General features: G+C 42.4%; 1 protein-coding gene across 1 annotated transcript; it reads right to left on the reverse strand.

The window, feature by feature from the left end:
- Positions 1-877: 877 nt before the first annotated feature.
- On the reverse strand, positions 878-23,873 carry LOC109466314. Its single transcript, XM_019764030.1, has 25 exons — positions 23,697-23,873; positions 18,632-18,725; positions 17,277-17,504; positions 16,585-16,644; positions 15,822-15,965; positions 15,125-15,244; positions 14,524-14,761; positions 13,845-14,014; positions 13,023-13,268; positions 12,480-12,500; positions 11,307-11,438; positions 10,526-10,645; positions 10,030-10,159; positions 9,227-9,358; positions 8,835-8,935; positions 7,775-7,996; positions 6,984-7,163; positions 6,386-6,510; positions 5,944-5,988; positions 5,547-5,656; positions 4,933-5,105; positions 4,151-4,395; positions 3,318-3,420; positions 2,626-2,746; positions 878-2,291 (listed from the first exon to the last, which is right to left on the reverse strand). Exons 2-25 carry the CDS (start codon positions 18,717-18,719, stop codon positions 1,913-1,915), a joined length of 3,633 nt encoding a protein of 1,210 aa, XP_019619589.1. The 5' UTR covers positions 18,720-18,725; positions 23,697-23,873; the 3' UTR covers positions 878-1,912.
- Between the last annotated feature and the right edge of the window lie 1,195 nt (positions 23,874-25,068).

The raw sequence follows: 25,068 nt of genomic DNA on the forward strand, positions 1-25,068 counted from the left end.
GCCATGGCAGTAGCCATTTTCGTTTCTTCTCCAAACTGCGCCCTGCCAGGAAACACGCATTTTCTCCTTCAAACATCCAAAGAACGGCATAAATCCGACCAGGCAACGTTCAAACGATATACTGTACACTTTAGACGGATAATTTGCGGACAAACGTCGAAAATTTGAGATAATTTTTCTCAAAAGTTTGAGAAAATTCACCCACGACACGCCGCACTACAACGTCCGCCACACAGCTGAGCTGCACTGCACCATTGTCGAACGGACCGTACCACTTGTGACATTACATAGGGGTGCGATCCTGATTAATCATTATTGCTCTTCATAATTAACCATCAACATTCAGCCACCAATTAAAAGTAATTATTCCCGCAGCACAATTTTAAATTGTTTTCCGTGCCAAATCCAACAATCAGGGTACCTTCTGCTACAGCAAGTGTTTCTAACCAAAACTTTTTGACCCCCCCCCCCTGTTAATAATAACTGTGGACCTCTCCTTGGTGCTGAACTCACCATCAGTTCCATGTATTGTAGTTGTGGTCTCAATACTGTACTCAACGCTTTGTTTGACACAACAGAACACCCCGGGTATGTTAACTGTTAGTGTTAGTGTTAGTAGATGGTGTTCAGCGCCAAGGACAGTGTGTGTGTGTGTGTGTGTGTGTGTGTGTGTGTGTGTGTGTGCACGTGCACAGGATCTGCTGCAGCAATAGTATTGAAATGTCCAGAAATGTTCACTTCTTCCAGTGTTAGTTTATTTAGAGTAACTTGTTTTCACATTTAACAAATCAAAAAGGTAGTTAAAAATTGACCCAAATTAATGTCCAATCCAAATTAATACCCATATTTCACAATCTGTTAATACTGGATACAATGCATATAAGCAGTCATTAACCTTGCTATTGGATCTGTGAGATTTCCTCTATTTCATGAATAGAATCATCATGATCAGGTATTAACATTCAAACTATGACTTTTATCTAAGAGCATAAAGTTTGATTAGTTTCTTTGTGTTTTCCTATAATAATTGTAGAATACAAGACATTGTTAACAATAAAAGTAGTAGACAAGATACTTGAGTTATCATCAGAAAGAAAGCTTGAAATTCACCTTCAAAGTTCAAACATAACATGCAGTTTGCTCTAGACTATTGAGTGCCATGTAGGTTTCAAATGTAGCAATAAATGTGCAATGATTGTGAATTAAAAGTCTTGACTAATGCTTAGGCTAAAACTAATTAGTACATTTAAAAACATGTATGGAAATGACAATCAGCTATTGCACCACTCTTAGTTCTCGCATCATAATCATCATATCCCACTATGTTTACTTGCTGCTTTCATGATCAAATAACATTCTTCACTACCACGGAACCGTTCAAATTGAATATTCTGTAGCAAACATTATAATATTATCCGTAATCCTTGTTATCTGCTGCTAAGTTGCTATATAATTAAGTCCTGAATACAATGGTTCAAGTTAAGCACTCTTGTCCAATTTTGAATACAACTGTTACAGCAATTACATCTAGTATAGGCAGAACATGGGACATCTGTCATATTCCTTCAATCTGCCTGATGCTACCAGGAAAAAAGATGTGTAAGGTACCATATGATATGTCTTAGCATGAGTCTGTCAGTCAAGCACACGGTCAGTATTTTAAGCTCACACTAAAACTAGATTGACAGGGGCACTAAAGGTGTCCCAGGTAGAGAGACAGGGACACCAAGGGTGCCCTAGGTACAGAGGGACAGGGTCACTAAGGGCACCCAAGGTAGAGGGACAGAGGCACTAAGGGCGCCCGATGTAGAGAGGCAGGGACTAAGGGCGCCCTAGGTAAACAGACGGGGCACTAAGGGTGTCCCAGGTAGAGGGACAGGCACTAAGGTCATCCCAGGTAAAGGGACGGACACTAAGGTCGCCCCAGGTAGAGAGACAAGGGCACGGCAGCGATGGAGGCAACAAGGTACACAATCAGGCTCAGACGGTCCAACACTTGGGACAGCAGCACCCAGTCCCCCACCTCCTCCTCCTCCTCCTTGTCCTGTCGCAGGGCTTTTATATTCTCATTCAGGCTGTCGAGGCTGTTCTTGATCCCACTGATCATGGCCATCAGGTCGGCGTCTGCTGGCTTTGCCTGTTCAACGGTTGACTCCTGAGTTTCGTCCTTCGGCCATAACTCAGTGAAAGAGCCATTCTCATAGCTGACGATGTTGACGTTCTTGCTGCCGCCCACCTTCATTGTGTTCTTCTTGGACAGATCTCCCATCAGGAGAGCTTGGGCCATGTACCTAAACAACAGAGTACATTCCGAATATAATTCATCAGGTTTGTACACAAAATCTTAGACAAAATCAAGGATTCTGACTTGAGTACTTCTTCTCGTCACCTGAGGAATACATGTATATATCACTTTGGGTCTAAGGGGCAGTCTACTGTAAAATGGGTGCTACTGGACATATTTTGCTGTTACAGTGGTTTTCTTGTTTTGTTGCCATGCTTTTTGTCTAAGACGACAACTTGTCTACGAAGGCCGGCGCCACTTTTCCTTGATCCCTTGGGTGGTCACTGGAAATCTTAGGCAAGTTTGACTGTGCTCCATTATACACATTCAAGGATGAATACCTGAGGAAGATGGTACGGGCCCAAGGCGGGAGGTCACCTTCCTTGCCAGACATGATGAGGATGGCGAGAGTCACCAGCATGAAGAATGCCATGAAGGACATGGACACGACCACAAAGGTCCCTGCAAAGGAAGAAATGCCACTGATTTTTTAAAAATATTCTTTCATTATGTAACCAAGGGAAGATAGAAGATGAGTGTCACTTAATTGTGGACTATACTGTACTTATGTATGTGTACCTTACTTATATCATGACAATGAGCTCATAATTTACAAGGCCCAAATCCATTCTGTAAAACAGACTAAGGGGTTTGATGTAGTATATATATTAGAATTAGCTAATGATACAATACCCATAGGCAATGTCTTCATCACTTAGAATGCTTATTGATGATAGAAAACCAATGAATCATGTTTGCAGTAGCAAGAGTTTGCGGTCTGAGAAAAATGGCCAATAATCATGTTCGCGGAACTACAATGTCATGACGTTTGCGGTGGTGGAAGGAGCAGCAGAACGAAGGTTGATGAATTACTTGACGTGTAACGTTCACGATAATGATAATCATGATCATGATGTTCATGGTACAGACGTGACTGTGAAAACCACAAAGATAAAAATACATCATGATTCACAGTAATTACAGGACGTTACACATATGATACTGGAATGGAAGGATTTGGGCCATGACTCACCAACAAAGGGAATATGAGTGGAGCGTGGAAGGAAGCTCGTGATGACAACGAGGGATACCACCATGGACAGCAAGACTCCCATCCCGTACCCCAGCCGATCTCCCTGTGGGTAAACAACATGCAGTAGACAATAGTTCACATACAGATGTAAACTTATATTATATATTATAATGTATATATTATATATTATAATAGACACTTAAATCGTCCACATGATGTACATGTATCTGTGTCTGTCTCCTTCCATCTGTGTATGCGAGTGCGTGTGTGTGTATGTGTGTGTGCGTGTGTGTGTTTGTGTATATGTGTGTGTGTGTGTGTGTGTGTGTGTGTGTGTGTGTGTGTGTGTGTGTGTGCATGCATGTGTTCTTGTGTGTGTGCGTTTCGTTTTAATTACACTCCATACCATAGGTACTATATGGATGAAATATATTGTTTCAATACAGACTGTGTGTATATTGAAACAACCCTGCACCTGCATATGCTGCTGAGGAACGACTCCAGATGACAATTAAGTGCACAACTGAACACAACCTTAATGGTTGTCAGAGCAAATAGAGAACAAAGATGGCGGACCCAGTCACCTGGTGACGTAGTTATGTTAGTGGTATGTTAGTGGTATGTTAGTGGGCCAATATTGCCTAACATAGGGTTGGCGCTGACCTTGTGTACGGGTATGAGGAAGGCCAAAAGGATTACACGTGTATGTGAAGACACTTGATAACTCAGAGTTTTGTCTTCAATCATCCACATGATATAATAGTAGTTATATGTTTCACTCCATACCATAAAATATATTGTTTTCGTCTTGTGTGTGTGAGAACATCCCTGACCTTGTCTATGGGGATGAGGAAGGTGATGGCCATGAGGATGGCTAGGATGATGGTGGGAGCGATGGTGGTGCACATGTGGTAAGTCGGGTTGCGCTGCAGGACCAGTTGCAGACAGCCAGTGTCGTTCGCGCTGTCCGCTGTGACGGTGACAGACCACTCCCCGGTGGACGTCTGTGAGGACATGCTGCAGTTCAGGTTACCCTCCGCCGTCACATTCCCCTCCATGGGGCAGCTCAGCTTCTCACCTGCAGAAAGTACGTTGTACATGTAATAGAGACTCAAGCTGTGCATGTGCTAACTTCTAAGCCCCGTTCACACGAATACGCTGTAAGCACTTTCGATCCAGATTCCACCAAAGCTGGATTCAAGTGGTCCCATCTGAAAACTCCATTGAAAGCACCTTGATCCCCACCTTGGGAGGTAATTTAGAACCGGTTTCATTGTCATCATCAATCGCGATTTGCATCTGAACACAGCGTGACGTCATAGGTGGTGGATTACAGGGTGATATTTCATCAACAATGATAACAAAAATGAAATTGTAGTTTAGGAAAATCGTGTTGGTTGATGTTTGGGAACGTCGTGAATGTGTGACAGGTTTAAATTTATTGTTGGTTAAGTCAAAGGAAAAACAGTTTTACTACAAACTTTTATGCGGAGTTCACTACAAAGTGTTCAAGTTGGTGTATTAATTTACATGCATTTCTTCAGTCAAGTCTGTAGCATGCTAACATTTGGGGTAACTTATTAGGTTAACTTGGTACCATTTAGACAAGACTCACCTTTGGTAAGGTCTGTCTTCAAACACACAGGGCACGTCATGGAGTCATAGGGGAAGAGGTACTGGTCAAGGTCACAGGTGGTGGTGACCAGGGTCTGCACCTGCCAGATCACCTCTCCCCCTGACGTCAAGGTCACGTCCACGACTGGCCAACTGGTGAAGCTAGTGTCAGCACTGCAGACATGGGGACATTGGGAAAGAGTGTTGACCTAACTACTAACTTGGATTTGCCCAGAGACGTCAAACTTTGTTGTACATTGTTGAGGAGGCTACCGCCATCTTCTAGTATTTATTTATGACGATTTACCACATTTGTGGAACATGAAATCTCTGCTTAAAAGGCAGAATGATGCAGTTTTATGAGTGTTGACTACGTGTACTGCTTAAAAGATAGAATGATTATCATACTGTATATTATTTTTCATTTTTTGTTCCAAATTTAGCAACCTCCTGGGAAACAATTTTGACAGAAATCTGAAAATATTGACCAAAGTTCTGTCAGGAGTGTTAGATGATCAGCCTCAAAACGAAAGGAGTACAGTTTTGACTTTAAGACTTATAGTATTAAAAGTGAAGTGTATTTAGCCCTATATAAGCCTAATTAACTTGACTCACTTCCTCTGCAGCAACACAGTAGGAGCCCAGACCCTCTCATAGGCCACCTGTAAAATTTCTATGTTGCCATATGAGGCGGGTGACCAAGATAGCCTTTTGTCAATCCAGCGCTGCAAGAGGTTGAAGTTTCCATATTAGACATGACTGCTGTGAGTGAGTGCTATGATTTTTTCACAACTTACTTAAAAACCTCAGTTTAATGATCAAAATTCAATTCTGCAAAAGTTCATGGTTGAAAGTTATATTAGAGACTTGTAAGTTATACTCTTCAATTAATTTTTCAGATTAACGTTAGAGATGACTGCCCTCTCTGCTCTAAAGTCAATTATCTGCTTCAACTTAAATTTAAAAAAATCCCTTTAAAGAGGGCATCAAATTTGTCAACTGGTTGACTCACCAATTCAATCACAACTTCCGTTTGTATTTCCGGTCCAGTCTCATCCTATACAGAAACAGAAAAAGAAAAATTGTTCATGTCAGTGCTGACTATGTTCTTAGACTTGGCTACATTATTATATGTGGGATGCATGACATTGTATATTGAAAAGTGTGGTGTTTTTCCATATCAAATGTAAAAACATCAGGTATCAGTAATTGCATCATTGTGTCAACAATTTATGTTACTACTTATATCTGAAACTGACTAATGTGTGTGTGTGTGTGTGTGTGTGTGTGTGTTGACGTGTTTGTATACAACAAGAGAAAAACTTTAAGACATAAAATGATTGTCCTCGAGTTCTTTTTTTTCATCTAAACAGTGCCATCTAGTTTATGAGAACTGTGGCTCTGTTTGTCGAGTGTATGAGAGCTGGAATATGTGACAGACTGCGACAGCCTACCAGTGACACTATGTTGACAACTTGTCCAGAGAACACTGCGGTGACATCCACTGGCAGATCCGAGGGGGCCGCCTCTGAACTGTACACGTCAAACAGATCCTCCAACAACTGCCTGTGCTCATTCACTGTGGCAAGAACACATGTTCACTCAGGCATCTCTAAACACCAATTTGGCTCCCAAATAATACAACTGACATTAAATTAATTATTATAAAAGTAACTTAGTAGCTTGCATACCCAGCGGCCTCTGGACCAAGAGTTTGGGAGTTTGAATCCCAGCTGTTGTCGCTAACCCAACATGCACGCTAACTGTAAAGGGTCCCAGACCATTACTGGATAGGATGGACATTTAGCCGTGGTCCACTGTTCATTGTACTTGTAGAAAAGAGCCAGGGGAATTTCCCCCAGTATAATGAACCGGTAAAATTAATACACATAACTGTACAGCACGTCTGTCTTCTCTCTCACGACCAGTGGGAGATTGGCTCTTCTTTAAGCAGTAAAACTGGATCAAGATCACTATGATCATGATCCATTTTTCTAACATCTTCATACGGCTTTTTAGATCAAGTGTCAAAGCTGTAAGCTATTTTCTTACCAACGCAAGTAGGAAGCTGGCTGCTCCAGGTGGAGTTGTCCAGACAGGTGATGATTGCAGGGCCCTTCAGGCTGTAACTGGAGTTACAGCTATACGTCACCCTATCGCCTGGCCAGTAGAAGTTTTTCACAGGAGTGGCTTGGACATTTCTGGGGAGTCCTCGATTTTGGCAAACCTTCCCTAAAAACACAGAATTTTCTAGTAGTTTTGAATCATTCCACAACTGCCTTTAACCCCCTGTCACACCCTTCTCCCGAATTTGTTCCCGAACACCAGTCGACCTGGTTCACCATCAGTGATGTTCAAGAGCAATATAACCAACCAGATTTAGGTCACACCTACATTTCTAATACAAATTGAAACAAAATTGTGATGATCGAGTTGAATTTGAGTCAAATTTCACAACTATGCATGCCCTGAACACTGCTGACTTACTCCTGAACAGCCAAGCAGGTGTTCTGCTAACTTACAGCCGAACACTGACCAACCGTGGCCAAACCTGCCGACAAACCCCTGAATGTTTTGAACATTTTAAAAGATTTGGATGGCACAGGCGAACAGTAATCAACCTCCCCAAACACCAGCCAACTTTGCACCAACCTACATGTACTAGAAACCATGGTTGGAAGCGTTCAAATAGTGTTGAGGAGGCCATATTCGTGTGTGACAGAGGCTTAAAAGGATTGCAAATACATCTGACAGGTACAAATGGACACCAATAATGCCACATAAATGCTATCAAAACGGCGTATATGGTTAACATTAGTATCATAACGGTCACGTTAACCCACCACTGCATGGCTGTACACGACAGTACTCCCACTGGTTGCCCACGTAGCACCACGGCCGCTCAGCCACATTCCCGGGGTTGCGGCAGTAGTTGTTGTCCAGGTTGGCCCATTCAAAGTTGCTGACCTCGTACTTATGATCTGCCCAGTCGGTACAGCTCTGGCCAGTCTCTGTCACGGCAGTGGTGCCCACGAAGTTGGCTCCCTTCCCGTGGTAACAGTCTCCTGGAGATGGAGCAATAATTATGTAGTTTCTGATGGTAACATGTTAAAAATTTGCAGCAATGATCCAGAAGATATTCAGTTAGAGAACACCGGTTACATGAAATGTTGAAAATACCTTGTGCTCTTTAAAGATAGGCACATTAACTTTCCTCACTTCACTCAGGTGAAACTGAGTACTTTACTAATAGGCTTTTGAATAGGACTTAAGGCTCTCGAAATGGAGGTCAAACCATGTTTGGGGACTGTAACACCCCTGCATTAACCCACCACATCTTTTGAAAAAGAGTAAGAGCATGACCAATTGTATGATGGTCAAAATACAGGAACTGGACGTTCATTGTGATTCACTTCTATCACCCTGATGGAGGCATGGCGAACCCTCGTCTCGCATTAACCAATACAGTAATTTACATCACCAGGACTCCAGGAAGAATATTGTGAATTGGCACACTAATGGATTATCCTATTACCAAACATATTTTGATGCCCTATATGGTTGCCTTTCTGCCAAATTTAAAAGCTTCTTTTTTATGGCATCACTGCAAACCCACCTTTGGGTGATGAGAGAGAAACTTGAACAGCTTGGGGTTGCAGTACAATAGTAGGGTTATGTGACGTAACTGCAGATTGCTCGGCTCAGAACCAAGAGATCAACCTGTCCAACAAAAATATGCCACCCATCTTGTGCCCTCACTTTGCTAACGACAGGTAAAAATGATTATTGTCCACAGTCTGCATTGGAGGGGGCATGAAGTTTTCATTGAATTTAAAACTAGAGTGCGCCATTGCTATGTCTCGCCATTAAGTGTACGAATAAAAAAAACATTGAAAAGCTTACGGGCTGAGGGTCCCTGTACACAGTTGCTAACATCCTGACCCTCGATAACCTGACAAGAGGGGAAGTCTGAGGGCCACTCATCTTCTCCAGCACAAGCTGACCTGCACGTTTCGGGAAAAAAATATTCTCAATTGTTATTTAAAGCCATCCAATGCAATTTCAGGGTGACAAAACCGGATTGTCAATGTCAATTTTCTGGTGTCCGTCATTCTTTTCTTAGAAGTTTTGTAAAAGATAGGCCTCCAGGAAGGTAGGGAGATAGGGCTTGAAGTAGAAGAAGAAAAAGAAGGTAGGACTGGCTTGTAGAAGTGTAGTTGTGGGCCATCATAGGACTGTCTCGGTAGGTAGGGCTGCCTTGTAGAAATGTAATTGTGGGCCATCGTGGAACTGACCTTATTTCCTCACACCAGGACCTGCAGGGAGCTTTGCTGGTGCCGGTGGAGCGGTCACACGACGGAGACATCATCTCACACACAAACACATCAATGTGCGGATGGCAGGAGCTACGCATCAGGCTCTTCAGACTTAAAGGAGAAACATGAGGTAATAGTCAGTCTCATTATACAATATTTAAAATTATAGAAATACCTAATTCGTATTATTAATTCCTTAGATAATTTTACTACTAAAATCAAAGAAACCTGGCAAGTCATAGAAGAAGTGGGGGAAATTTGCTTCAAAAGATGAAGTCAAACCGATATAGAATGTAGCATTATAATGTTGGACGTAGTCCCTTTTATCACAGTGCATTCTCTCATACAATCCGTCATGCTGTTTATACTTGCAATCAGCCATTGAGCATGAATTTGCAAAAACTCTTTCAATATAATAACGTGTGAGAAAGTGATTGGTGTCAACAACTGTTTACCATACAAGTTGCAAGAACCGCATCCATACAGAAATCTTTCGTGTGAGTGAATTGATTTTTATGCTGGCAAGGTAACACTATTAAGCTACAAGGTGTTCATGGGACACAAAAACTGTAGCGTTGTCAAATAAGTGACAAACACTATACTTTGATATGTCACCACTGGAGTCAGGGACCTTTAGACAAAATTTCTTAAATATGATAATGACGATGTCTGATTGATTCAAGGAATGAATCTTTTGAAGATAGATCCATAAAGAGTCCTCCCAAACAAGTCTTGAGCATCAAAAGCTGCAAAGATCCTGCAAACATTTAAAATTCCCTCACCTGCTGTATAGTGGGGAGTTCTCCAGCTCAGTGGCAGTCTTGTGTCCAATCACGTTTGGGAAGGACACAAAGTTGGAATCTTCTCTCCTTCCACACAGCTCCTCCAACTCACCTTGCAGAGGGTTGCACTCTGAAGAAGACATGGAAACACATGAAAAACTGTTCATCTCTCATCATCACAACCCACAATATTAGGCAAGATGATCTATACTTACTTGCATTTGTCTTCCTTTAAAAATTGTTTTAAAAGTTAAGATGTTAAGTTACAAATATTCACTCCCCCAAACGTGCAAAAAATTGTCTCACTGCTTTAAGGGAAAACACTGCATAAAAGAGAAGAGGTTGCATATTGTCTGATATATTGTCAGCATCTTTAAAATATTCATTATAAAGTAAAATAAAAATGAAATAAAATAAAACACATTTAATATAACATAGAATAGAATTGATATTCTAGCATAACTAAAGTATTCATAGTAAGCTGTGTTGTCCTTACGGCAGTTCTCTTCATCACTTTTATCCCAGCAGTCAAACTTCCCGTCACAGAATACAGACAGGGAAGTGCACAGGGCAGAGTCATCACACAGCTCTTCACCTCTTTTACAGGTCAGGTCCCCTGCAAGAATTCAGACATTGGATTTCTCTAAATATATAGAGGTTTAGAGGCATAAAATGCAATTTCAGTGTGGCAAAACTGGCTTGTCAAAGTCTATTTATCATTCTTTCAATGTTACAGTAGTTAAAGTTGAATCAATCCTATCCTATGACATGCTGATAACTGCGAGGCAAAGATGTGATATCACTGTCGTAGCTACTATGGGTGGTATCCATAAAATAGAGAGACTCCAGTCACCTAGCCTGTTTTGGGGCTGACTCAAATGCTTCAAAATAAACGATGATGAAAATGGGTTAAGAAATGGCAGCAAATGTCAATATCAGGCAGATTTCTTCATCCAGATTATTTTTCGTTTTGCCACCCTGGAATTACATTGTACAATTGGGATGCATTTAGGTGTGCATAGTACATTTAATCAGTGATCATGTTATGTACTGTTTTGTTAAGAACTTAACAAATTAAGAATATTGTCATATAATTTTTATGCTTTTGTCAAAACCTGTACAGAACCTACTAATAACAGTAAATAACCTGCACCAAGACACCATACACTAACACAATGACTGTAAAATTATACCCTGAATTGTGTATTTTGTATCACTAATGAAAAATTAAAGAAAAAGCAGCACGCAGTAATGGAATTCTGAGAGAATTGTCACACCTCTTTCCCTTGTTGTGTAAGAAGCATTGAAACCTTCCTTGCCGTTTTGTCCGTCACTTGAGAAAATGACAGACACTATGTAGCTTTCAGGTCTCACCACCCGTTCAGTGGTCAGTGGTCCACACAGCCTCTCTGTCAGTGATCAAAACAAAGGACTAAATCAGTTGATGAATTTGCACAAGAGGTATCCAAGCCTATCACAGGTCAACATCATGTCATATTGTAACAGCACGTACACTGTACGCTGAACATGTACTTGGTCTTCATCTTGCTTTCATCAATGCCAAGATCTGTCACACATTCAGAACCTTCCCCCGAACACCAGCCGACCAAGGTTGTCTGAAGCCCCTGTCACACATTCAGAACCTTCCCCCGAACACCAGCCGACCAAGGTTGGCTGAAGCCCCTGTCACACATTCAGAACCTTCCCCCGAACACCAGCCGACCAAGGTTGGCTGAAGCCCCTGTCACACATTCAGAACCTTCCCCCGAACACCAGCCGACCAAGGTTGACTTAAGTTTGGGGACAGTCTTACCATATTAAGGCTATGCCTACCTTTCCATACAAATAGTTTGAGTTAAATTTGAGTCAACTTTGATTGCCAACCATGCCCCTACATTTCCCAAACATCAGCCAGCCATGGTTGAATCTCTGAACCAACCCCCAAATGTTTTTAACATTCTGAAACATTCAGAAACATTCATTCTGAAACATTCAGCTGTTGATTCGCATCAACATTCTGCGATTAACATTCTGAAACATTCAGCATTCAAACAGTAACTGAGCTGGCTGAACACCAGCTAACTCTACCTACTCCTAATATGAGTTTGGCAGTGATTAGGAGGCCATATTGGGCTATGTGTGACAGGGGTTTTAAGCTAAAGGGGGGTAATACAGACTATACAAATACAGATAAAGATAAAGATACAGAAAAACAGCTCTGTCCTTGGTGCTGAAATCCTATATGTCTATTTTCAGGTAATGTGTCATCATTCAATTTGACAAACTAAGAAATCGTTCAATTTGTACAACCAAGAAGAATGTCATGATATGTTTTATCATCACTTCAGTAACATTTTCTCTGCTTTCATCTGGCCCACCATTTAATTTGGGATAGGTAAAAAGCATAGGTCAGCTGAATTGGCAAATGTAAGGAGTAGGAAACTATATACCTGGGGTTTCACCATTTTGAACTGAAAACAAAATAAGACAAAAATGCAACGTTATTCAGAGAAATCAATACACATGAGGAAATAAGAATGGCATGTCATACATGTATATGGCACGGCTATTGCATAAAAAGATTGTTATATATTACACAGGATTATCCAGAAAACCACGGACAGTCGGACACCTTTAAAATTATTCAGCTTCAATTCTGTTTGTTGTTTCACACTGATCTAATTTGTTGGTTCTTGGATTTTTTAAAATGAAAAATCTGAAGCAACAGAGCAAAATATAAAAAAAAAGGCCAAGGCACCCCGTGATAGCCCGTAATGCCATGACAAGCTGGGTTATCATTCACAAAAAACTTCAACAACTAGGAAAGCAAGGACTTTCGTCAACTTTTGGGGGCAAAATATGGAGCATCTAAAATTTTTTTTTTTTAAATCAGAAAAAAAAAATGAAGAGTCAAATCTTAACGAGTGGCTTAACAATACTGAGAACAATCTGTCCGATATAGATCATCACATTTAAGGATGAGATGTACTTACATTTGATGCTACTGAACTTGCTGTCTGGCCATTCGCCGTCAAAGATCCTGACATAGTCGTACGGACAGTTCCCGTCGGCTGGCCCCCTCTCCAGATTGAAACTGTGGAACGTGATGACCGGTACGAGGTTTGTGGGGACCCTGATGGACCAGACACAGTCTCTGTTGTTGTCGTAGTTTCCCCTGCCGAAGTTGGGAGACTGGAACGTGGCAGCTGTTTCACGCAGGACTCCTCCACAATCGCTCACTAGCAACAAGGAGAAAGACAATGTGAAGTCTCAGTCGCCAAAGTATCAGATTATTCTTGCCTTTTTTCAACTGTTAGACACTGTGATTAATTACTTTAGCCCGTCATGCATACATTCACAAATTCAGCCTCGGCAACACTAGCAGAACGCCCCCAACCACGGTTAGGAGTGGTCAGGAGCAATGTTTCATTTGTGGGTTGTTGGGGAGGTTTGGCCATGGTTGGCTGGTGTTCAGTTGTAAGTCATTAGAACACCAGTCACCATATATACGAGTGAAAGTCAGCAATGTTTGGGGCATGTTTGGGGAGTCAAAGTTGACTCAAATTTAATTCAAATTCATTTAGATTCATATAGAAAGGTACATGTGTAGACGGTGTAAATCTGGTCAAACTGCTTCTGAATGTCAGCTGGGGGAGGTCGTCAATGTGTGACTCTGTGGCTTTTAATAACATAGGCTATAGCAATGAATTACGGTTACTACTGTTCTACATAATTTGTACTTCATCAAACTGTTACTTATAACGTTTGCTGATTCCTCTCAGCGACATGATCACACTACAATGAACACAATTTACCGCTGTCTTGTCCGACAGAACCCTGCTGGCTTGTTACCGCCTTCGCCCGGTTGATGAAGCAGTCCTCTGAGAACGGCAGGGTCGCACAGATGTCGGGAACCAGGTCGGTCAGGTTCTGGCCATTCAGGTTAACGTTCTGGCAGCTGGCCCTGATGTCTGGACACCAGATCCTGTGGGTGCATTTACAAAAGACCACAAACATGAAACACAGTCACATAATGATGCAGTTTGAACTGTATATTTCTAACACAACAGATTGGACTTTCGACTGTGAAACTCCAGTCTTCATTTGTTAAGGGTGACACACGTCACTCTTTCGTGACACATTGCATATTATCTTTTGATCACTGAACACTGTAAGGATATTGGACACAGGGCAAGACAAGGTTGTCAATGTGTACTGTACTACTCAGACCAATATTCCTCCTATTTTGTAAAGTTGTTTATGCCTTATGTTCAGACTAAGCTTTGTTTAGCAGGAGGTGCATTATTTGTAAGTTACTAGTACCTTTGTTCTGTATTGACTTAATATTGTTAGGTACATGATTGTATCGTTATTTCCGATTTTACTTGATGTTCGTGATTTTGGGGTTTCCCTCCGGAGCACATTGAAAAACACCATTAAGCAATATGTTTCCTCTGACAAAATACATATTTAACAAAAAACAAACAAACAAACCTGCATGGTGGTTTGATTTTAGTTTCCGCACACTTTGGAGCCATCAAGGAGCAGGCAAAGGCGAACACGTCATCATGGCAGCGGTCGGCAGTGGCGTGTAGATCCCGCAGCCTGACCAGGAGTGGTGACATCAGCAGCTCCGTCTCGTTCTTATGGCCGTACAGGTTAGGGTAGGCCATCGCGGCGTAGTCAAGCACACCCTTGCACATGCTGAGCTCGTTTGGGATCTGCGCACATGCTGCGGCATTAGGGCAGAAACAACAGTCAATTTTTACTGTTAACTACTGCTTGTAATAAACAATAGATTAATCCAATTAGCAAGGAGGTAACAATTAGAGTGATTGAAACCTAAAAATCTTGATTAAACAATGTACAGTACATACAAGAGAGTAGTAGAGTAGTTTTGGATTAGTTTTATTACTGTATAGTTTATGTAACTTATATAAAGTAGCTTTACATTTGATTTTTAACTTCCTTACTTACATGCATGCATAAATTGTCCAACTAAAAGCTTTATGATGGCACTTTGCTTACTTTTTTACACAACAGGTGCCCAACACCTGCAGGCTAGGGCAGCTATGAGCTATCTCTCTAGTCTTACCACAGTGTTGTTCATCGCTCTTATCTTGACAGTCGTCGGCGCCGTCACATATCTTGGCAAATGCCACACATCCCAAAAGGTCGTCACAGACCTTCTCATTTGCAGAGCATGTGGGTGGATCTGTGTGTGTAAACAGATAAAGCGGGTTTTTAGTGGAGCAAATTCTTGGCTTTGTTATCCCTGAGCCCAGATGTTTGTTGTTTACAAGGCCCCATTGTTAGATAAGGATCGGCAACAGGAAGAAGTCACCGGTGCCTGATTGGATGTGAGTCGGACACTGAATTCCAACACAAGGGTGGTCTCACACATGTGGTTTCTCTTCAGTCGTGCGTTGGTTAGCCCTGAGACCAGAGGGGTCTGACCGAAAACGATTTTCTGTACGTTATTTATCGCCCTGATGTGTTAGCAAGGAGTATGTGGAGAGTAAAACTCTGTTTGCCGCGAAATGCTAGCCAGGAATTAGTGGAGAGTAAAACCCCTTTTGCCAGGCAAAAGGTTTTGTTTAGCATACTTCTGGTTTGTTTGGTTGTTTGAACTACTCTTTATTCATAAGAATCGGCCTGCAAGGCTCAATATTTAAGTCCTAATAAATCTACACATATTTCAGTGAACTGGTGTGTGTTTGAGGTCGCAATACAACATAAATGAATGTTTCACGTTTGCTAGTAGGTTATATTGAAAATGACGTAAATCGCACCTTTATCCACAGCGACATACGTGGCGTAGAATCCGGTGTTGGAGACCCACTCGTCAGACCTGAAGATCACGGCCATGACGTTGTTTTGAGAAGTGTAGTTCCTCGTCACTGTAAAGTTGTCAGGTTTGGTACCGCAGATTCTGCCTGCAGGAAGAAGAGCAAATTTCATAGACCGGTACTGTCAGGTAAACCACGCCAAAAACAGTTACTCATCAAGCAACTGGATATGATTTTGGAAACGGTCAGACGTTTCAGGTAGCATCCACTACCTTTCGTCAGTGACACTAGAGATAATAGTTCGTGAGACACTAACAATAGTTCGTGCTTATAAACCTGTATTTCTAGTGTCACTGACGAAAAGTATTGTAGGTTACCTGAAAGATCTGACCGTTTCCAAAATCATTATCCAGTTATAAGCCGGCCATCTGGCATTAAGACAACGGTTATCGGTATCTGTATAGCCGGTATAACCACCCTTTGGTGTAACACACCTGCTTCGGGCACGCGGCCCGGCGGCGAATATACGACATGTTACACTCAATCTTTGCACATTTAATTGCAGGTGTTGTTTAAAGCTTTTTAAGTGATGATATCCCTACTGTGCTTGGTGGCAACGAGTTCCACTCTATCATAGTTCTTGGAAAATACGAAAACTTTTGAACACCTTAATTCTTGGTTGATAACTCTGGTGTTTGAAAGCATGACTGTTGTTGTTTTCTGTGCTGGTGTCAGATACTTACTGGTTGTAAGTAAAATCTCTTACCTCCATCATCAGTCCTCTTCCAGACAGCCACACCAGGATATGTTCCCGAGGCGTCACCATCTGTAAACAATGCATGTACCTTATAAACCGATCAACAATTGGACAAACAGTCAAATTTGCACATGTTACAAAGTTAGACCTTTTGGTTTAATTTGTTCCGACACAAAAAAAATTAATTGCTCTCACATAGACCTTTCGACCAGTCACTCTGGTCTTCTTCAATAGACTGACCCAATGAGACTTGTCATCATGTGGCTTCTTTGAAGTGGGGATCAAAGGTATCTAATAAAGGTACATTGTATCAGGGCCCATCAACCATCACTCAAACTGCGACGGAGGCCGACATTGTTTACCAGTTTTACGCAGTGTTGACATCAGAGAGAAGCCACTTGACAAGACTCACTGGGTCAGTCTGGGTCCGACTGGTCAAAAGCTCAAGTTGAGAACAATTGATTTCATAATTTTTTGGTGTTGGAACAAAAGGTTGAAACTTTAAACAATTGGACAAACATTTCATACTGGGAAATTGCATAAACCATCCTTGCAGAGGACCACAGGAGGTTGAAATCTTTAATGGAACGCTATGCTGCCGCTACGGCTATTGGCTTAGCTAAGGGGCTGACGGATGGACGGACGGCTGTATAGATGGATGGATAGTGGAACTACATGCTAAGGTCTCAGCTTACATGTACCTGAGTTCTCAGTGATGCCTCCATCTCCATCTTTCCCCTCAAGAACCACATAGTCGTAGTTGCAGTGTTCATGGTACTCCACATCAAAACTGTCGAAGGTCAGGACCACTCTCTTGTCGATGTCGACTGTGATGGTCCAGGTGCAGTCCACGTTGCTCGGGTACAGGTCCGGATGGTTTGGGCTGCTCAAGTTCCCAGAATTTCCCCCCAGGTATTGCCTCCCACAACCTGGAATGTTTTTTGTTAAGAGTTCAAAATTTCGTTCCCTGGAAACAGTCTGGCACCCAGGCTAGTTTCAGGATAGTCCAAGCGTATCCCGAACCGTGCGTGGGGCAAACCTACATTCTTGGAGACTATCCAAAATGGCATCTAATCCTAACTAAGTACTGGGTCTGGAGACAAAGTAAGCATTGTTCGTTGTTATACTTCCTTTCCACGTAGGCAGCGTCGATTTGAAGACAAAACAACAAGATCAACATATTTATTAGCCTGGGTACCATCCGGATTTTCGCTCCGCCACGCTACATATTTATACTATGAGCAACACTAGTCTCTGCAGGGAGGTTTAATGCCGGGGCCCGGCTGGGCAGTTTGCGGGAACGAAAAGTATGGTATATAACTTGAGACAAAATAAACAACCCAAGCATATCAATCGTAAAACAAGACAATATCAATCATAAAAAAGACAATCATGAGCCTACCTAATGCATAATGCTCATAAGCATTTTTGTACTTTTCATTCATTCAAACTCAGAATTGTGACTTAACAATAGCATAATCTAAACTCTGGGTGTTGGGCGGACGGCAAACCGTAAACGATTTAATCAGGCTAGAGGAGCACGGTCTCCAAAAACCCACGTCACACATTTAGGGTCTTTCCCGACCTTGGCCCGAACACAAGCCGACCACCGTCGGCTAACTTTCGGTAGCAGTCTAACTAGATTTAGGCCACCATTACTATACGAGGCGTGTTCAGGGATCACATTTTGCTCAAATTCAACTCAAATTTGTTTTGATTCATATACGAAAGGTAGGCGTGGCCTAAATCTGGTGAGAGTGCTAACGATCACCAGCCGACCTGTTTAGGATGTGTGGCCGGGGGTGCCAGAGTATACAGTGCAATTTTACGGAATACAGTGCAATTTTACGGAATACAGCGCAATTTTACGGAATACAGTGCAATCGTATTAGCATACAGTGCAATTCTACTAGTAAAATTGCACTGTATACTAATATGATTGCACTGTATTCCGTAAAATTGCACTTATTCTAATACCATTGTACTGTATTCCGTAAAATGGCACTGTGACATCATTAAGCGTTACGTGTTAGATGTACGAGAGATCGCTCCCTACCTGAAGCGGCTGTTCCTGCCGTCTGTTGGAGCAGGAGGAAGACGGAGACGACCAGCCCGGCGTGTCCACACCGCCCCCGCCACGCCATGGTCACCTACCGGCACAAACGGACGGGAAATCTATATTAGTTTTGAAGTTCGTAGATCGATTACAAAGATGAGAATTCGTATAGTCATAAATTGAATATAGAATTAGGAAGATACAAAAAAAATTCCCCGCGACCAGAGGTTTTATCCATTCTGTCCTAATAAGATTGAAGACGAACATCATTCTATTTTGAATTGTACACTATATAATGATAAATGCACAAAGCTGTTCAACCTTTTTTCTGCTTGCTTAATGGAATTTGTTACATTTCATGCTATAGATAAATTCAATTTCATTCTAGAAGGTAATAACCCTTACTGTGTACAAATAGGTAAATACATCAAAGAATGTTTAGACTTTAGAACAAGTAATATAAGTTGATTCATCTATTGTCTTGTACGTAGGTTAATCTTGTTGTACCCACGTATCTGCCTGTATGTCTACATGTAGTTAAAGACGTTACGAAAGTCGCTGTACTTTTGTTGTGTCAATTAAGTGATTATCAAAAGGCATCAGGCATTTCAATTTAACTCAAAATTCATTTAGATTCGTACAGTAACAGTGAGTAAGGTAGGCGTGGCATAACTCTGGTCAGAATGCACCCGAACGTCACAGCACGAAAACTTAGATTTAACAACGGCAGTAAATAGCAGGTAAGTCTTTACTTTGTTTTCTTGAATAAACACAACTGCGCTTTACAATGGTAGCAAATAAAAGTCAAGTGCAGTAATTTCATTCACAACCCTTCTTAAGTCCAAAATCATTTATTGCCTACCTACATGTACATGCACATCACAATTGCGCTGAGGTGCTTTAAGCACCTGTCACACATTCACGGCAAGTCCCCAACACCAGTCGACAAGGTTCGGCTGACGTTCGGAAGCACTCATACCAGATTTAGGTCTACCTTTATATTCGAATCGAACCGAATTTGAGTTAAATTTGAGTCACATTTAACCCCCAAACATTGCCGACATGCTCCCGAATTGTTGACTGGTTTTCTGCTGACTTGTAGCCGAATACAATGGTCGAACCTCCCGTCCAATCCCCGAAATGTTTTAGAAATTTTGGAACATTGGCAGCCGAATAGTAGCAGAATTCGCCGACTTCGATTGCACCGACCTGCTCCTAACCATGATTGGGGGACACTACTAAAGGCTAGAGAGGCCAAATTTACGAATGTGTGAAGCCAGCTTTAATGGTTTGTTTGTTTGTTTGTGTCGCACAACCGATAAACTGCCTTTAGGCGTAACGCATCAGTTTTGTACATGTAAGTACAAGCTGCGTAAGACCGGACTGTAAGGTTTGAACGACTCACACCGGGAAGGACCTACTCTTTTCGACTAAGTGCGGTGCGTGCGTGGGGCACGGTGGCTCTCCCAAACACGGGAACTCAAATTAACGTCCTATCTGAGAGCCCTACCCTGGACCTCTTGGTCCTGAGCCGAACACGTTACCGTTACGCCACGCGACCCCACATAACGTTCAAAAACCTGCTCTGAACATCTTCTGGTTACCCCACATCTACTTCACAAATGCGCCACATTTTTAGGCGCCTTGTCTGTCCTCAGAAACTTTTATTTTGCAAATGGCCTTTACCGTTCAGTGGTTGTCCATGAGAGCAAAATCCGCGATCTCTTTGTACTTCACAGACCAAGACCAAACATCTGAAATCCCGGGCATTCAGTCCTTATATACACCTACTGCGTGGAACGTAGCGGAACGACTGGTGGTCCCACACAAAATCTGAGGGTTCTGAGTTTAAATCCCAACTATTGTGTTCGTAAATGCACTTTACACCTATTAGCTCACTTGAGTCAGGTGAAAATGAGTACATGTAACCTTGTTTTAGTTATGCTGAGATCACAATTCCTACGTGGGGCCCGGCCGGGTAGCTTTAGGGAACGAAGAATACGATAAAGGAAAAAACGCAGAAAAGTTCTAAATAACAATCATGGGCATTATTTCTATCGTATATTGTAACTTTTTTCGTTCATACAAACAGCTGGGCCCCGGTTTGGAAATGTGACCTAAGCATTGGGGACGTTTTCTCGGATGGGACGTATAGCCTCTACCAGGCCTCGGGAAGCGGCTGGAAAGAGTAGAAATTGGCCAAGTAGGTAATATGCCTGGGGAGTTGGTACGATAGATAGTACTTTGCCGTTCCCGAAGCCTGGTAGAGGCTAGGGGCGTAAAAGCGGAGGTCCTGTGTTTGAGAAGAGCCACACCTCGAGCACGTCAAAGATCCCACCCTAGCGGAAATCCCGTGTCCGCCATTTCTTTGTAAGTCCTTCAGAGCTTTGTATACAAAACTCAACCTGTGAGTTTTTACTTTTAATTTACTTTTCCTTTATTGGGGACTGACAACACATTAGTATCAAGGCAGTCGAAACTGATAGTAGATGACCCACAAATACAGACGTTATACAAACATAGATAAAGAAATCTAACTGCAAAATTCAAAACAAGAAATAATGTTAACATCCTTAATTGGTGGCAGAAGACAATACAAATTACACGTAATGCGAACAGATAAATATGCAAAAAAAACTTCCTATCTAGCAGCAAATCATGCATGAATGTGTGGACACAAGTTGGAATGAGTAGAATCCTTAGAGTTACTTAAGATATTAGTGTAAAATCAGGGCAAAAATGAAAATCAGGACAATTGTGGTTTCTGCAGTTAGCCCTGAATTGACTGAGTGTGGAAGAGTCGGTGATGTGTCTGTGTAGACTGTTCCAGAGCCGGGATGTGTAGGGGATAAAACTGTTCTTGTAGATGTTGGTCCTACATCTAGGGATGTGGAGATGTACAGAGTTACGTAGGCGTAACTGGAGCTGACTCTGGGCTTGTCTTGTTGTTGGTATGACAGGTCTGACAGCTTGAGTTGCACGCAGGTAGTAGAAATAATATATGCGTATGGCCGTTAGAATCGTCCAAAGTGATCCAGATACAGCTTTTATAGGGTATAAATGATTACTATCAAACTAGAGTACAGAAATATCTCTAGAAATTCATAAAAATAGAATTCTATGAGTTTTATGTCAAGATAAACATGGTGCTTACTGTATAAACCTGTACAAAGGAGATTTACGGGTAATGCGAAACAAACAAAAAATCACCCTTTTTGTTGTCTCTTCAAATATTAATGGCATTGTGCGAAGAGCCAAGGTGTCTTGTATGAGGGGTAAGCTAGTGTGACTAGCATGAGAAATGAGTACTTATACTTCTTACACGAAGTTATTTTCTTTCTTTTTGAAATAACAACTGTCTGTCATGCGTGAATTAGAATGAAGCGATTTTGACAAAGGGACGTAGTCCGACTTTTCTTACCAAACTTGCTATGTTTCAAAGAGTCGCCACATACCTGATTATGAGCTCTAAATATAAAAAGATGAAAACATTTGTACTGTCGCATTCCATTTATTGAAGAGCGGTCAGGTCAAACCCAGCCGTAAGCCCCTGTCACAGATGCAGAACCTTTCCCCCGAACACCAGCCGACCAAGGTTGGCTGAAGCCCCTGTCACACATTCAGAACCTTCCCCCGAACACCAGCCGACCAAGGTTGGCTGAAGCCCCTGTCACACATTCAGAATCTTCCCCCGAACACCAGCCGACCAAGGTTGGCTGAAGCCCCTGTCACACATTCAGAACCTTCCCCGAACACCAGCCGACCAAGGTTGGCTGAAGCCCCTGTCACACATTCAGAACCTTCCCCGAACACCAGCCGACCAAGGTTGGCTTAAGTTCGGGAGCAGTCTGACCAGATTTCGCTGGCCACACATACCTTTCTATACAAATCAAATTTGAGTTAAATTTGAGTCTAAATCTACTACCAACCACGCAGCGACCTACTCACGAACACCAACAGAATGTTTAAAACATTTTTGAATATTCGGCTGGCGCAGGCGATCAGTAGCCGACCTTCCTACCTCTAACCATGGTTGGGTGTGAGACAGGGACTTTACTCATGTACAACGGCACAAATGGAAAAACAAATGTGGGGTCGTGTGGCGTAGCGGCAGAGTGCTCGACTCGGAACCAAGAGGTCCCGGATTCGAGTCCTGACATACCACGGATCTTGTGCCCTTAGGAGAGGCACTTTACACGACTTTCCTCACTCCGCTCAGGTGAAAATGAGTATTTTACTGTCCTATGTGTTGGTGGTGGCATTAATATAAGTTGAATGAAACTTGAGTGTGCCGTCACCACGTCTTGTGATTATTTGTTCGAATATAACAAAAGAAATGGCAAATAACTCTGAATGAAATCCCGCCCACCTGTTCTCCGAAGCCCTGTTTTGTGCTCTCTACTTGACAGAACCTTACTCCGAACCACTATAGCCTTTGTCACAAAATGTTTTGGCTAATGGCCAGGTCACATATGCCCTGCGATCGTCGTACGAACGATCGCAAATACACAAACTGGGGGCATTCTCCTAAACTCAGTTGCCTTAAATCCTTGTCGTCCGTTGGCTCTGTCATTGTCTGCTGGAATACGTATTCTGCGGCTTCAAAATCTTACGACAACATGTACATACGACGACGAATGTGGCGCCACGGTAACGCCGAATTTAGTCGCATTATTTCGAACAAACATCAGAGTCATTGAGCAGATCTCAATTGGACCGCTTGAAAATAAGCTTTGCACAAAGTATTCTTCATAATTATGTAATCTGTTTTTAGTGATACTGGAGGATTACACACCTTTCTGTCACTTAAGCACTTAAGCCCGTCACACATTCATCATGGGGTTGTGTGGCCGTAGCGTCTTCGGCTTGGAACCAAGAGATCCCGGGTTCGAACCCCACCTTGTCACCGATCTTGGGAAGTTCGGCTAGCGTTCGCGAGGCTATATTCGGCTATGTGTGACAAAACTTTGTAAACTGTGCTTTTAATAGCAGATGGATACAAGTTACATGGCCTAATGTCATTTTGTAGAGACAAGTTGTGGTAAATCAACGGTAACTAACTCACCTGTCTTCAGAAAAGCGTCGTAGATTCCGGCGTCTTCACCACGGTCAGACCTCTCCTCGCCCCCCGGCCAGTGTACCTGCGTCTGCCCGCTTTGTAACGGCACCGCGCGGCGGGTTTTTTTGAACACCTGCCAGCGCCACAGGTGACAGCCCAACTGAGTCCCCGTCTCACCTCAGACTTCTGGGGAATGTTGCAGAACCGGTTTTAACAAGAAAACGCCTTTGACGTCTTTGAAGAAGTTAGCAAAATGTCTGCCCACACTGTGCCCGAGGTCATGGTAATTATTGAGAGGAAGATAAAAGGTTATCCTTCAATTCTTCTGCGAAAATTGTTTTGTCTTGTACAAACAATTCAGTCACGCAGGCAAACAACTCAGTCACGCAAGTATGTATACATCATTATTGTTCATCATAGGTCAAGAGTTTATGTTAACTTTTCAAATCACGTAGAAAAAAAATTTGTATGATTGTATGATTTCGTACAAAATTGTAAATGCAATGACTTCGCACATCACACATTATGCTGGTTTTGAACTGTGATTACGTCCGCCACAATGACATTTCTTAATGTGTTTTAACCTTTGACGTACTAGTATAACAGTTGTTGTGCTCCAACCGGCTACTATGTCGAAAAGGACATCTTGTGATTAAAGCCACTGTCACACATGGCCGAATCCCGAACGCTAGCCGAACTCCCCACAACCATGGTTAGGAGTAGGTCGTAATTCGGCTAAGTAGTCGGCTGCTATTCGGCTGCGCCAAACATTCGGGGGTTGGTCGGGAGGTTCGGACACGGTTGAGTGGGGCTCCGCTGTACGTTTAACCAAACACCAGTAAAACATTCGGGAGTAAGTCGGGGCGTGTTCGGCTGTCAAACATGACTCAAATTTAACTTAAATTCGTTTTGATTTGCATAAAAAAAGGTAGGCGTGGCCTAAATCTGGCCAGACTGCTTCAGCCGACCAACTTCAGGTGTTGAGGGGTAATGTCGGGGAAAGGTCCTGAAAATGTGACCTTTGAGGCACATTGTACTCCAGCCGACCGCTACGTCGAAAAGGTCATGCATGTTCTCATTGAAGTCAAATTGGGCAGGGGAATAGGACTAATGTGCTGCCTCGAATTCTTATGCAAGACATGAAAAAAGGTCTCCCGTGCTCTATGCAGAGTATAGGGTTTGGTTCCCATGTCCATTTCCATATCCCTTGGGTGACACACAGTTGTGCAGGGCACTACAGCAGGGGGCTAGTCCGCTGGTAGTGCTGTGTGTTTGACCTTCCCACACTCTTTCTCATATGTGCTGAGTGCTAAGCAGAGAAAGAAGTGTGTACCATTTTAAAGTCTTTGGTATGACCCGGCCGGGGTTTGAACTCACG

This window comes from Branchiostoma belcheri, unplaced genomic scaffold (assembly GCF_001625305.1).
Source record: "Branchiostoma belcheri isolate BF01 breed outbred unplaced genomic scaffold, Haploidv18h27 scaffold162, whole genome shotgun sequence".
In the NCBI taxonomy this organism is placed as follows: Eukaryota; Metazoa; Chordata; class Leptocardii; order Amphioxiformes; family Branchiostomatidae; genus Branchiostoma; species Branchiostoma belcheri.

Bases quoted from the DNA above. Each gene is read 5' to 3' on its own strand.
- LOC109466314 (XM_019764030.1), bottom strand. From the start codon at position 18,719: ATGGCGTGGCGGGGGCGGTGTGGACACGCCGGGCTGGTCGTCTCCGTC. The intron at 8,936-9,226 runs GTCAGTTCCACG...CGAAACGTGCAG, and splicing joins TCCTGGTGTGAGGAAATAAG to GTCAGCTTGTGCTGGAGAAG. The intron at 5,106-5,546 runs GTGAGTCAAGTT...CCATGTCTGCAG, and splicing joins ACTGTGTTGCTGCAGAGGAA to TGCTGACACTAGCTTCACCA.